This window comes from Mustela erminea, chromosome 10, assembly GCF_009829155.1.
Source record: "Mustela erminea isolate mMusErm1 chromosome 10, mMusErm1.Pri, whole genome shotgun sequence".
Classification (NCBI taxonomy): domain Eukaryota; kingdom Metazoa; phylum Chordata; class Mammalia; order Carnivora; family Mustelidae; genus Mustela; species Mustela erminea.
The window spans coordinates 92,315,755-92,329,961 of record NC_045623.1 but is presented as its reverse complement, the minus strand read 5'-3'; the positions used below and the strand labels follow the sequence as shown (position 1 = coordinate 92,329,961).

At 56.4% G+C, this 14,207-nt stretch overlaps 1 protein-coding gene across 2 annotated transcripts in view; it reads right to left on the bottom strand.

Moving 5' to 3' along the window:
• Positions 1–14,207, bottom strand: part of MYOM3 (myomesin 3) — a 46,315-nt gene that overhangs the window by 30,668 nt on the left and 1,440 nt on the right. For both annotated transcript variants that reach the window (XM_032302910.1, XM_032302911.1), the window contains 8 exons: positions 12,217–12,395; positions 11,766–11,846; positions 11,038–11,197; positions 10,174–10,331; positions 5,589–5,684; positions 3,473–3,561; positions 1,447–1,491; positions 861–1,001 (listed from right to left, as the gene is read on the bottom strand). In XM_032302910.1, coding sequence (XP_032158801.1) covers positions 861–1,001; positions 1,447–1,491; positions 3,473–3,561; positions 5,589–5,684; positions 10,174–10,331; positions 11,038–11,197; positions 11,766–11,846; positions 12,217–12,395 — 949 coding nt within the window. The remainder of the gene's footprint in view (positions 1–860; positions 1,002–1,446; positions 1,492–3,472; positions 3,562–5,588; positions 5,685–10,173; positions 10,332–11,037; positions 11,198–11,765; positions 11,847–12,216; positions 12,396–14,207) is intronic.

The window sequence follows — 14,207 nt, the reverse complement described above, 5'->3', positions numbered from 1 at the left end:
CTGAAGGTTTGGGGAGTGGGGCCAGGTCCGGGGAGGGGGGATGGTGGCTCAACATGGGAGTGAGCATTTAGAGAAGTGGTCAAAGGCCCAGGGAGGAGTTGGAGGTGACAAAGTGGAAATGAGAGACGGGCCCTTTTGTGAGGGTCAGCGTCTCTGCATGGGGGTTGGGGGGGTCACTGTGGGTGTTGGAGGCTCAGTGGGTGGGGGTTGTAAGCTCAGTGAAGGGAGTGGGGGCTTGCTGAAGGCATGGAGGCTCGGGAAAGGGGTTGGGGGCTCACTGAGGGAGTTGGGGCATCAGTGCGGAAGGTAGAGGGCCTGTTGAGGGGTGTGGGGAGAGTGGGGACTCAGCAGTGTAACCTCAGTGAGAGGGACAGGGACTCGGTGAAGGGGCCTCCGGGGCTCAGGAAGTGGGTCCTGCCCTGAGGCCACACCGAGGCCACACTGTGGGGCCGTCCTGCTCTGTGTTCCCCTCTCCTGTCAGGACCTCCATTCTGGAAGGTCTACACGTTTGGGAAGACATCTCAGCCTTATCACAAATGTCTCTCAGGGCTTGCTGTGGCTTTCCCACTCTTCTGCCTCCCCCCCCTCCCCCACCTCCCACCCCCTGCCCCCAGCCCCCAGCAGGTGCCTAGGGGTGTTTGTCGGCCACTGTGCTCCTTGTCCTTTGGCTGCAAGCCTGGTCACAGGTGGGGAAGGAGGGTCAGACATCCTTCCCCTCCCTGGCTATCAGTGGGCAGTGGCTGTGACTGCGCCTTGGCCTCCCCTTGCCTCCCAGATGAAGAGCAGTGTGGTCCCTCTCTGGCTTCCATCTCTGCCCCTGAAGGCTGAGGACCAGGACGGAGTGGGGGGGCGGGGCTCACCATCTTGGCGCCACTGGATGTTCTGCTCAGCATCCAACACATCTTCCGAGAATAAGCAGGACAGGGAGAAGGGCTCCTTCTCTCGCGCGAAGACTGGCTTCAGCACTGACGTGAATTCCACGTTGGGGACCAACATCAGTCCTGGGGTGGGAACAGACGTTAGGGCAGCAGTCTTCAGAGGTCACCTAGCCTAGCCTGGGACATTTCCACTCCTCTGAGTCAGGATGCATAGTTTCTGGGGTGCTCTTAGCCAGGAAGGAGGGGCCCGGTCCTAGGAGTGGGTGGAGGTGGGGCCAAGATTTATCTAGGTGGGATCAGATGAGCCAGAAGAGCCATGCCCTTTTGTCAGTTTGGCTTTGCCTTTCTCGCTCAGTTTTGGCCCCTGGATAGCTCGGCAGTTGGGGGCCACTCTGGGGTGCCCGGGGACCCCCAGAAGCCAGTCTGCAAGTGTGAACAGCTCATAGGCAATGACATGTCTCTGTGGACAATGGTTGGTTAATATTCTGAAGGGGGCTATGGAAGAAGGTATGACAAGGAGCCCAGACACCCTCTTCCCCGAAGGCCGTGGCTCCCTGAGCCTCCTTACTTTTAAAGATCTCCGAATCGAAGCCAGCATCCTTCCCCACGTAAGCTGAAAATCCAAAGCAAATGGAGTTTGAGAAGGTTCAGACCTCATATCTCTGTTAGATTAGAGGCAAGGGTTTGGCTGTGGGTTTCCATCCTGGTCTATTGGTGAGTCTCCCTCTGGCCGCTGGAGGTTCCTTCACCCCTCTGGGCCTCTCCTTTCTCGATAACTTGGGGGCAGTGGCTCCTCGCTCCTGATAGTGGGGTTCTGAATAAGTGAGTTCACATGAACGAAGCCCTCAGCCAGAACCGGGCACACAGTTAGTGCTCAATAAATGGTGATTTCCATCCTCTGCCCAGACCCACTGTCAGGATCATGCAGTCTGCATAGAGGCCAACTCTGGTCAGCATGGGATTTCTGGTGGGGACAGAGCAGGGGAAGGGCGGGGCTAAGACTAGGGCCATCTGGGGGCTTACGGGTGATATCCAGAGCGATGTTGACAAAGACCACAGAGCCTAATAATAGCTCTTATTCACATGGGACATATTAATTCACATATTATCCTCACAGTGCCTTGTCTGTTAGTGCCATTTCATCCTCTTTACGGATGAAGAAACTGAGGCATAATCCCCCAGCTAGTACCCCAGCAGCCTGAACCCATGTTGGGACTGGTCCCTGGTAAGGCCCTTCCTGAGTGATGCCTGGAGGGGGCTGGGAGGCTGCCCAGAGTCACACAAAGTCAGTGAAAGACTCAGGATTAGAACCCAGACCTCCTGCTTCCCAACCCGGGGCCTTTTACCAGTTGCTATGGAGATGAGAGCAGGGGAGTGATGGTAATGGCTGTGAGTGGATCTCCTTAGGAGGAGGCTGGCTGGAGTCTGAGGGTGGATCCCAGAGTTGCTGGCCTTGATAGAGAGAGGGGCAGGGGTCTGGAAGAAGGGATGGGAAGGATGGGTGGACAGAGGGAGGCAGGGCCCTGATCCTTGACCTTGGTCTTGAATCTAGGCATAGCCTATAAGGGCAGCCCAAATTCCAGAGAAAGCCGGACTGGCGGAGGGGACAGCTGCCTTCCAAGAGCTATTTGGGGAACAGGGCAGATGCGGGGAGAGGACTGTGAAGGACAAGGTCTGATGAGAGGCAGGGAGGGGGCTGGATGCCAGCCTGTCTGCTGCCCAGGGAGTGTGTGTAAGTGTGTGTGCGTGCGCGCACGTGTCTGTGTGTGTGTGTGTGTGTGTGTGTGTGTGTGCAACCTCTCTCTCAGGGGCCCTGAGGACAAGGCAGCAGTTTCCTGGGCCCAGAGGCAGGGCCTGCTGGCTGTGCTCCGCCCTCCTCATGGTGTGGGGAAGAGAGAATTACGGCTTCCCCAAACCTACTACAGGTCACGCTTTACCTCTACCATCTCTTTTAATTCACCTGAGCACCTGAGTGCGATGCGGGGAGACCCCCTTTACAGACAAGGAAGCTCAGAGAAGTGAAGTGAGGTACCCCAGGCTCACACAGCCGGTCAGTGGCAGAGCCAGAATGCGGACATGGGCCTGGCTGACTCCCGAGTGTCTCCCCCGCCTTGTGCCGTCCTCTCAGATGCCCCTGGGAGAACCCCACCAGTCGGGAGCTGCTCCACTGGGAAATATGCACCAGAACCCAACTGGGGAAGTCAGGTCCAGGGGGGAGTTGGGAAGGCTCAGCCTTTCCCCCTAAGGAACCCCTCAGGAGGGCTGGCAGGACCAGGCCACCCTCCTGGGGGCCATAAGCTGGGTCCTGACCCCCAGGCCAGCCCAATGAAATGAACACGGCTTTTGGAGATAGTTGTATAAGTTGTGCAATCTGAGGGACTCTCCCTTGTTCCGCAGGCTCCAGGGAAGTGAGTCTCTATGGCTGTCTTGGTCACCCGGTCCCAGGTCCAATAGCCCTGCATCAAGGGGCCTCCCAGGCTTAATACCCCCGCATCAAGGGGCCATTCTCCAGTCTAAGCGCAGATTCACGTCCTCCTCTGCTCACCCTGGGGGTGCTGCGGGCTAGCCTGACTGGTGGGAATGGGAGTGCTTACTTCGGACAAGGACTTTGGCAAAGGAGGAGGCCTGGCCATAGGCATTCTTCACCTTCACCGTGTACGTGGCTGCGTCCTCCATGGTGCATCTGAAAAGGAGAGAGGAAGGGCCCCCCGAGACTGCTGGGCTCCATGGGAAACTCAAGTCCCCACGTGTGGGTGGGAGAGGCAGGCATTCACATGAAGGCTTGGCGGGGGTGGGGGTGGGGACTTTAGGCTCTGGTTCAGGCCCCAGCTCTGAAATGCTGTGTGCCTTTGGACTGGCCACTGCCCTTTACTGGACTTCAATGTCCTTCTCTGAAGAACTAGGGACACAACACCAGCCTAACCCAACTCAGGTGAAAGAACTGTGAAAATATGATCGTCATTCCCGAGTTGGTAGGATCAGACAGGTTAAGTGACTTGCCCAGAGTCACACAGCACCCAGAATTCAACCCAGCATTAAGGTGACAAGTTCGCTCCCAGGCATAGCCTCCTGCCCTGTCAACACCTCCCAATCAGAGTCCAGGAGCAGGAGCAGGAGCAGGGTACAGACTTAGAGCAGGAGCGGGGCACCCCTGCCAGTCTGTGCCAGAACTGGGCCAGATGCCCAGGTGTGCTCAGTCTCAGTCCTTGGTCTCATTACTAGTCAGGCCAACCCCATCTCATTCCCAGAGCTTGTGCCGGGTCCATTCCAGGGCTACACTGGGGACACAGAGAGTCATTGGGTTGTGGCCATCTGGCTCCATCAGCAAGCAGAGAGGCTCCTTGGAATCCCCACTCTTAACCCGACTGCTTGGGGTGGGAATCTGTCCTGCTTCAAGGACTGGGCCCACCTGCCTCTCCAGGCAACCTTGACCCTGCATGCCTTCCCTGATTGCCCAGCCACGGCCCCCACCCTCTGTGGTCTCCTGTGGTCAGATACTTATGTCCATGTCTCCCCACTTTGCTTCTGGAGGGTAGGATCGATGTCCTGTCCAGATTTGTGGCTCTGAAGCCCAAGTTGGTTGAGAGGAAGGGATTGGTGTATTGGAAGGAACCCAGCGGGAGGGAACGGCCTCAAACTCAGGTCGTGCCCTATACAAGCCATGCAGAACCCTACATCTTTTGAAGCCTGGGTGCCCTTTACTGCACCACGGACAAGGCTTCCCTGCGGGAATGGTGATGAGCAGCATTAATTGTATGTGTGTGTGTGTGTGTGTGTGTCCCCTTATACAGGGCTTGGCACCGGCAGGAAGTCAGCACGTGGTGGCTCATGGGAGCCCTAATGTGTGCTCTGGGGGTCACTGCGCTCACAGCCCCTGGGGCCCACACTCCATGCATGCTGCTTCTACCTTCATTTTTTTTTTTTTTTTTTTTTTAAAGTAGGCTCTGCACCCAATGTGGGGCTTGAACTCACGACCCTGAGATTAAGACCTGAGCCAATATCGAGCTCAACTGCCGGAACCACCCAGAAGCCCCACTCCTTCTCCCTTCAAAACCATGCTTAAGGGGCGCCTGGGTGGCTCAGTAGGTTAAGCCGCAGCCTTCGGCTCAGGTCATGATCTCAGGGTCCTGGGATCGAGTCCCGCAGGGAGCCTGCTTCCTCCTCTCTCTCTCTGCCTGCCTCTCTGCCTACTTGTAATCTCTCTCTGTCAAATAAATAAATAAAATCTTAAAAAACAACAACAACAACAACAAAAAACCATGCTTAAGAGTCACTATCTCTTGACAGGCCCATCCAGCTGTCTCCCCTCCAGCCACCTCTCCTTGTTCCTGTGCCTCTGTGTGTGTGTGTGTGTGTGTGTGTGTGTGTGTGTGTGTTTTCTCTCCCCGGCAGGGAGCACCCGCAGCATTCCCAGCTCAGCCTTCAGTCTATACAGCTGGCCTCTGGCTCCGAATTTCTTCTCGTGTATTCCAGGGCATTGGAATGACATAAGAATATCTGTTAAATACTGATTTCCAGGCCCCATTCCAGAATAAGACCCACTTAACCTGACTCTCTGGAGGCAAGAGGAGGCCCCATGTCATGAATGAGCACCCCAGATTCTTCTGAACACGAGGCTGACTCAGTTAATAAGGATTTGAAGTCTTGCTCTGGCTTCGGGTGGGTGGGGGGTTGGGGCTTGGAGGTCATGGGTCTCTCTAGGGGTCTCACCTTCTAATTTCCAGCGTCAGGAGCCCATAGTTATTGGTGATTCGGTACTTCCCAGCGGGAAAGAGGCGGGGATCGATTCTCATGTCATTTTTGTACCTGTGGGGACACAAAGGTCTGTGGCAGGCAGTGTAGCTCTGAGGGGGCAGGACCCGGAGGCTCTCAGGCCTGGATTCCAACCTCAGCTTTGTGCTGTTCCCTTGTCTATGGGACGCGAGACAGCACCTTCTCTGCTCTGAACCTCAGTTGTCCTCATCTGTGAGATGGGAGTAATAAGACCACTAACTTCATAAGGTTGCGGGGAAAATCAAACGCAGCAAGATACGTAAAGCTTTTCTCTAGTGCCCCGAGCACTGTCCACACTCCGGGGTTCATTTTCCTTCTGGGAAGGGTCGGGGGACAGAGAAGACGGAGCCTATAATTAGTGGCAGCTGCCCTCTGAAGGGGTTGCCACAGAAGGTGCCCCATTCTTCCTCCCTTGTCAGCCTCTCAGGAGGACAGTTCTTTATCTTGGCGCTCATTAGGGTGCTTTGAGACAGCTTGCCGGGGTTCTGAACAGAAGCCTTTGGAAATTTGTATAAGAAGCTGTTCATTGGTCTCCAGTGGCCATTCCCCCTTCATTCCTTCCTTCCTTTCTCTCTTCTTTCTTTCCTTTTTTTTTTTTTTAAAGATTTTATTTATTTATTTGACAGGCAGAGATCACAAGTAGGCAGAGAGGCAGGCAGAGAGAGAGAGAGGAGGAAGCAGGCTCCCCACTGAGCAGAGACCCCTATGCGGGGCTCGATCCCAGCACGCTGGGATCATGACCTGAGCTGAAGGCAGAGGCTTTAATCCACTGAGCCACCCAGGTGCCCCTTTCTTTCCTTTTTTCTCAAGTTGGCTCCATGCTGGGTGTGGAGCCCAACACAGGGCTTGAACTCACTACCCTGAGATCAAGACCTGAGCTAAGATCAGGAGTCCAGGAGGCAAAACCACCTGAGCCATCCAGGGGCCCCTCCTTCTTACTCTAAAGGAACAGGATTCATCACTGAGCCGCCCAGTGTGACACCAACTTCCTGCCCTCTTTTTCTTTTTTTTAAGATTTTAAAAATTTATTTGACAGAGAGAGATCACAAGTAGGCAGAGAGGCAGGCTGCAAGAGAGTGGGGGAAGCAGACTCTTCACTGAGCAGAGAGCCCGATGCAGGGCTCGATCCCCAGACCCCTAGATCACCACCTGAGCCGAAGGCAGAGGCTTAACACACTGAGCCACCCTGGCGCCCTCCTGCCCTCTTTCTACTAGGTGTGGCCATGTGACTAAGACTTGTCACCACAAAGTAAGCACAAGTGCCATGTGGCCGCTACTGATGACCCTTTGCCCCCTTCTATGTCACAGTTCCCTCCATGTGACGGCAAGAATGCGGCCCAGACGGTGGCCATCTTGCACAAGGAAACCCAGGGCTGTGCCCTCCAGCAGTGAGGGGAGCAGAGTCTGTGAGCAGAGTCACAGAGCTGCCCCAACCTGTCCAACTCAGGCGCGCAGGCAAAAGAAAAATAAACTCCCGTCTTATTAAAGCCATTAAAAAAATCTCCGTGCCCAGCCTGCGTCCCAGATCATTCTGGAGTCAGAATTTCTGGGGATGGGGCTCTGTCCACAGCCCCTTGTTGGGGTTTGGAGGCCTAAGGAGTCACGGCTGGTGAGTGAAAGTCTGTGAAGTCTGGGAGGCCTGGGTTCTTGACCCAGCTGGCTGGGTGACCTTGCCCAAGTCAGTCCCCCTCTCTGGGCCTCTGTGTCTATGAGGCTGTTGCGGGCACAGTCAGTCCCAGTGGTGTTTGAGGTCGAAAGGAGGCCACAGCCAAGAGAGGGCGCCCTGGGCTCAGTGCATCTCCTTCCTGGGACTCGGCTCCCCCCAACACCCTGTTTGTGTCCATAGCAACCAAACAGTGCCACACCCACACCCCATCACCACCCCCCTTCCAGGCTGCACCCTCTTCTGAAAGAAGCCCAACTAAGTCTTCTTTGGGGAGGGCAGTGCCATATCTTGACAACCAATCTTTCTACCTCTCCTAGGCCTGGGGGCCAAAGTCAGTTCCCCCTACCCCCACTTATCAGGAACATTCCAGACACCTCGGCCTGGCCAGCTTCCAACTTTCAAAGGAAAAAGCAGCAGCTGCAGCTCTGGGCAAGGCCTGGACAGCCAGAGACTTCGGTGTTCATCTTGCCTCTCGCTGGGGCCCCGTCTCCCACCTCAAGGCAGCCCCGCGAAGACACAGGCTGTGCAGCTGACCCTACGGGACAGCCAGTCATAAAACAGTGCCCAGATGACCGAGGCGCGGCGTCGGGCCCACAGCCTGGTTCAGAGAGGCCCTCATAACACAGTGAGGTTTTTATTATTTATCTCAATGTTTTTTTCTTCACAGATTTCCGTCTTGGGTTTTACTTTTGAAGGCTGCTGGGCCTGGGAGACTGATACCGATATCATCTAGAATCATGGCCAGGGCCTACCTCTACCACCTTAATGTGGCCAGACTGGGCCTTGCCTGACTTGTCCTGTTGTTGTCCCTGCATTCAGGAAGTGCTCAATAATTGCTGAATGAATGTACTCGCCTGACGAGCCTGGGTGTGCCGGGATCTTCCTTTTGACCAGGGGGAGGGTGTCTGCCAGGAGCTGGTCAGAGCCTGGGGGCCAATGCCAGGACAGTGCATGACCCTGTCCAAACCGACCGGCCGACGGTGGAAAACCGGATCCCCAAAACCAGGAGCACCGGGGGCCACCTGTGTTGCTTCTGCTGGAGGGGTGCCTGGCCTTGCTTCTACCACTTACCACACTCAGCTTCTACCACTTACCACACTCAGTTCCCTGTTGTGGCAACACTGCTGGCAGGGTGGACAGGAGTCTCTTCTCTGAGAGGCTCCTCCGGAATGCCTTAGTTGTGGGCCTCAGTGCCAGAACAGCACAGGGCGGGGCGGGGCCACCGGGCAGGACAGCTGAGGCACTGACCCCTCCTCAACCCAGGCCAGCTGGCAGGAGCAGTTCTTTTACCTAGCCAGCCTCTTGCAGCCAGGGACTGCCTTGGTCCCCATAGAAATCCAGTGCCCAGCACGAATTCCAGCTCCCTGCACCCTTTTGTGAGTGCATGTCATCTGGCTAGGACCAGCCCCGAAGCCCGCTTCCTCGATGCCTCTCCTGATTGCTCCTGGCCCTAAGTGCTTTCTCTGTCTCTGACTTCTGAAGCATTACATGTGCCTCAAGGAAGAACAACAAGCCCAATTTTCACTTTCGAACTCTCTAGGCTGGTAGCAACACCGACGGTTGGGAGGCAAGAGATCCAAGTTTGAATTCGGACTCAAACTGGCTGTGTGACCTTAGACAAGTCACACTACCTCCCTGACCCAGGGGTGGCCCCAGGGCTCAAAGGAGAAGAAAGTGGTGGGTCAGTAAAAGTGGGTTCAAGGATACAATGTTGCTTTTTTCCTTCATGATCTCTATTGTTTATGTGCTTATCCTCTCTCTCCTACTAGACCATGGCCTTATTCACCCTCAAGATCTGGTTTATGTGTCACCTCCCCTGAGAAGCCTTCCTGGATCCTTGAGAGAGAGGCAGCCACCTCGCTGTCTTCATCTTTACTCTTGTATTCCCAACTGTACCCATGAATGTACTTCTCTTTACAATGACATTTCTCTTTGGGGCTGAGCATTCTTTGAGGGGAAGTTGTGTCTGGTTCATTTCTATGCCTCAGTGCCCGAGTCTGGGGCTGGGGCCGATCACTCTGCTGGTAGCTATTTGCTGAAATCCTCTCCTCATCCCCCAGCATACCTGCCCCTGGTCTAAGACCCAGAGGGAGCCCCCTAAACAGTGGGAGCCACTTGCCACCTCCCTTCCCCTCCCGTCCCCTCGGTCAGATTCTGCTGTGGTTACACTCCCAGGAATGGCGTCTTCTACTTTCCCAGCCCCTCTCAAGCTCTGAGGCTTCCCCGTAAGTGTGGCATTAAATCCTCACCACACGCAGGCTGGGCAGGAGGCCTTCAACCCATTTTACAGAACAGGAGAAAGGAACAGGACCGGAGAGGTTGAGATGTGGCTGGAGCCACACCCTGCGTTTGTAGAGAGAGCAAGGTCTGGACTGGACACAGGGCTCTCACTCCAGGTCTGAGCTCCTCGCTATGGGGCGGGGGGCCGGGGCGGGCTGCCCTCCCTGCCTCCCGTTCTGCTCCTCTGTCCCCTGCCTGCTTCCCGCCATCATCTTCCAAGCCTGGAGATGCCCAGCTCAGAGCAGCTGCCTTCTGCCACCAGAGTCATATTTTTCCAAGGGCTGGCTCCCCAGTGGCCCCGTCTTCCTGCCCCAGGCTGGCCAGGAGGAGGCTAAGAATAACCCATCCTGAGCCTTGGAGCAGCTGCTGCTCTCTCGGGGGAAGGAGGGGGGGGGCGGGCCGAGCTCAGGGTTTGTGGGGTTACAGCTTTCCTAAGGCAGCAAGAACTTCAGGGGGGAGGAAGTGGGCTCCTGGAAGGAGGTGCTGGGATGTAAAGTACACACACTCCGTTAACCCTGCGAGCTCAGAGCCTGGGGGCAGGTGAGGACCCCCTTCTCTCCTGCCGCGGTGGCTTACCAGGTGACCTGGGGTGGAGGCGAAGCCTGGACAGTACAGGTCAGCAGGACCGTGGCGTGCTCCCAGACGGCGTGGGAGCGCAGAGGGATCCAGAACCAGGGCCCTCGGCCGGAACACAGCTCCCTCAGCTCCTTGGCCTCCCGGACCTTCTCCTCTGTCTGGAGGCGGGAGGGATCTGTGACTCCCATGAGCCAGGGGATCACATCTCCCCATCTTTGCTGTCACCGTTCCCCCGCACACGCAGGCTCTGGGAGGGTCAGCTGAGCGGCGAGGTGGCACAGAGGGCAGGGCATGGGCTTTGGAACAGCTGGCTTGGGGGGTCAAGGCCAGATTCTGCCACTTCCCGCCTGTGAGACCATAGGCAAGTCCTCAGTTTCCTTATCTGTAAAATAGGCGTGATAATAATATTCCCCCACCTTCCTGTGGGGTTGTGGTGAGGATTAAGGGAGTTAGTATGTGAAAAATCATGGGCAATGAGAAAGCCCATGTGAGTGTTAGCTATGCTCTCCTGCCCCGGGAGGGGGCACCGAGGGTGGCTTCAGATCCCTGATGTTTGTCAGGAATAGTATTTCCAGAGGTTCTTCTGGGAAGGTCAGTTTACAAACCCAGTCTGGTTTAAAATCCCCACCTCATCCCTGAGAGTCTATACACCACACACATCTGTTTTACAGGTGAGAAAACTGAGGCTCAGGAAGGGTCAGCTGCTTGCCCCAGGTCACACGGCAGGAGGGCGGGGACGCCAGCCTTCAGACCCAGTCCCAGACCAGGGCTTGGACTCTTTCCGGGATGTCCAGGCGCCCCTTGGGAGGAGGGCAGGTGAGGTGGGTGGCCCGTGATGGGTTGCAGGTCCCCAGACCCCCTCACCCGCTGCCTCAGCGCCTTCCGGTCGCGTCTCTGGCGCAGCAGCCACTGGGTCTGCAGGAAGGCGATCTCCGTCTTCTCCCAGTCGTTGCCGAAGCCCACTCGCTTCTGCCCCTGCTGCTCCAGCTCCACGGCGGAGGTCTGGCGCCTCAGCTGGGACTCCCTGCGCAGCAGAGGCCGGCAGCGGCCGAGGGCCCAGGGTTCATGGGGGCACCCTGGCCAGGGCCGCCCGGCCTCCCCACGCCAGCCTTGCCAGCTGCACTTGAAGGTTGTTGAGGACAAGAGCAGCTTTTAATCCTCTCTTGCTTCCAAAATACCTGAATGCCCTGCTTTCAGTAGGTGCATAATAAGTACTATGGCTACAGTCCCAAGGCCCTTTCACAAGTCTTTGTTCCTCTTGCCTTCATGACGACCAAGTGGTTAGGAGTAGTCCCCCTATTTTATAGGGCAGGGACTTGCTTCAAGCTGCTAGGACCAGGAACTGGGCCTTCTAACCCAGGTCTCGGCCTCCCAATGTTCTCTGGCAAAGCCCCGTGGTGATGTGTGGCCCCCACCCTCCCCCACGGGGGTGGGTCTCACTACTGCCTGGGGACCCACCCAGAGAGTGTTCTAGGCCCCTGTGCTAGATGTAACTCTGGGCAGAGTCTGTAAGTCCAATGTGGGAGCCTAGTAGAGGCAGGGGACTGGCCCTTTCTCAGCCCAGCGCTGTCTGAAAAGGTCACCTGACTTACCGAGATGTCTCTGAGGAGGCCGTCAGAGCCAGGGCGGCTGCGAGGGCGTAGTCTGCAGCGCTGAACTGATACTCTTCCTCACTGCCCAGGGAAAAGGGAGTTAAGGGCTGGTGCAGGATTGCCTGGAGATCTGGTCCCAGCGTCCCTGAGCTTAAGGCAGCATCTACCTAACCTGTCTCAGGACACTAGCGAGCACAACTTTGCCTCCCCTCTCAGACTGGGACCTCCACAAAGCAGGGCTGTGTCTCCCCCCTCAGACTGGGATCTCCACAAAGCAAGGCTGTGCTTCCCACCTCAGGCTGGATTCTCCAGAAAGAAGGGTCTCCAGATGACAGTGTTGAACTTCTTACCTCAGACTGGCTTATCCGGAAAGCAGGCTCTGCCTCCCCACTCAGACTGGGGACCCTTCGGGGTGGGGCAGTGGCCTGGATGGGGTCCCTGATGATCCCACCTGCTGCGGAAGGTCCTCCTCCGCACTGAGGAACCCATGTGCAGGCTGTGCTGCCGCTCCTCCTTGTGCTCCTCCTCCTGGCGGTGTTCCAGCCGGTGGACCTCCACGGCCTGGGGGGGCCGGGGCTCCCCCACATTTCCAGGGCTGTGGGGCAGAGTCATGGCTGCGAGAGCAACAACCTGCCAGGTGGGGTGCACGGTCATTCTACCAGGCACCTGCCCATCCCTTCCCCACGTGGTCCCGGGCATCCCTGGGAAGTTGGTGGGGTGGGACTTCTCGCTCCAGGGGGCAGACAGCAGGGAGACCAGGGAGGGGGCAGGGACCTGGCCAACAGGACAGAGACAGGCTTCGCACTCTGAGCCTGGCTAGTGCATCAGTCCTTGCACTCTGTGGCTGCATGAGCAACAGCTCTGCCCTTCCCTGCCTGTGACCTGGGCAAAGTCTTCCCTTTTCTGGGCCTCCACTGATGAGTGATCCAACACTGTGGTGTCCGAGGGCTGCTCTGTGACTCAAGATGGGCGGATGTCCTCACTCTTCGTGCACACGCCCACCCAGCCCTACCTCGGAGCCTTTGCCTGCTCTGGTTGCTGCTCTGGGGGGAGCCTTTCCCCACTTCTGGCTTGCTGAGCCCCACTCAGGCTTTACAGCCCAAGCCAAGAAAGCATACTTCCATTGGTGCAAGGGTCAGGGGTGGGGACTCCGGGCGTGGTCCCGCTTCTCATTCCCGCTATGGGTGTGTGCCCTTCGGCAAGACTCTGTGACTTAGTTTCCTCATCTGTGAAATGGGTCTACTGACTTTCCGGGGTGGTGGTCAACGTTGGAAGAGTGCTAGGAGCTAGCAAGTGCCATGGAAGCGTTAGATATTAGCATGTTTTTTCAGAGTAACCCTGCCGAAAAACTACCCACCACCTAGAATTTTTCTCTCCTTTAATCCTTTTTATGCTTTTTCTGTCTGCACTCCACAGTCTAGCTCTGATTCAGAAAACACCTCCCCTTATGAAATTATTTCTTATTTGTACATCGTCACTCTCCAACAAGACTGTAAGTGAGTTAAAAGTAACAACAGTGAGTGTTTTCAGTGTGCTGGCCCCATTTTCTTCCTGTCTTACTGATGAGGAGGGAACGTGCTTGTCCAAGTTCACCCAGCTGGTTGAGGTTGGGACTCTGAGTGGCACCGGACTCTGAGTGCTCTTGACATCTACGACACATGTCTACTCGAGACCAGGCCTTGCCTGTGACTGGGCACACAGTAGGCCACAGGGCCATTCTTCTCATGAGGAAATCATGATGGAGGGCTCCCCCTTTGTATTCCTGAGGCTTAGGTCTGGGCCACAGGTGGTACCCAGTCAGGGCTGGGTTCAGTGAGTGTGGAGGGAGCCTCAGGGATCCGGGAGTGACTCCATGAGTGTGGAGAGGCAGGTAGGGAGAGTGGGAGGCCCAGGAACGAGCTGTTTTGGGTTCTAGCACAAAGTTCTTGCCCCAGTCTGGGCCGTGGTGTCACAGCTGGTCTCTGAGGGTCCCTCTGATGCGGAGGCTCTAGGATTCAGACCATAGTCCCTGGAGTGGCTTCCATATCTCCTTCAGGTGGGAGTTCAGGGGGGCAGGCCTCTGACCCGGGAGGGTCCTTGACGGGCTTAGACCTGATATTGTCCTTGGCCCCAGTCTCCCTGAAGGTCCTCCTGGCAGTGGTGGAATGTGTGTGTGTGTGTGTGTGTGTGTGTGTGTACCACTTCTCTAAGTCCATAGCATGGGAGATGGGCCCACTGGCCTCATTAGAGCACCATGGCCCTGTGGGCCTGTTGTGGGGTGTCAGGGGAGACAATCTCCATGGGCATTTACCCTTTTTAGTTCCTAAAAGTGTGCTCCCTTTTAGTATCTGGATTACTGCAGTGTTAGCCAGAACCAAAGCCTGCCCCAACCCTCCTTGGTCCTGCAGATGACCTGAGCCGAATGTAAGAGGACTGTCACCCCTTGGGCTTCCCATGTGGCCC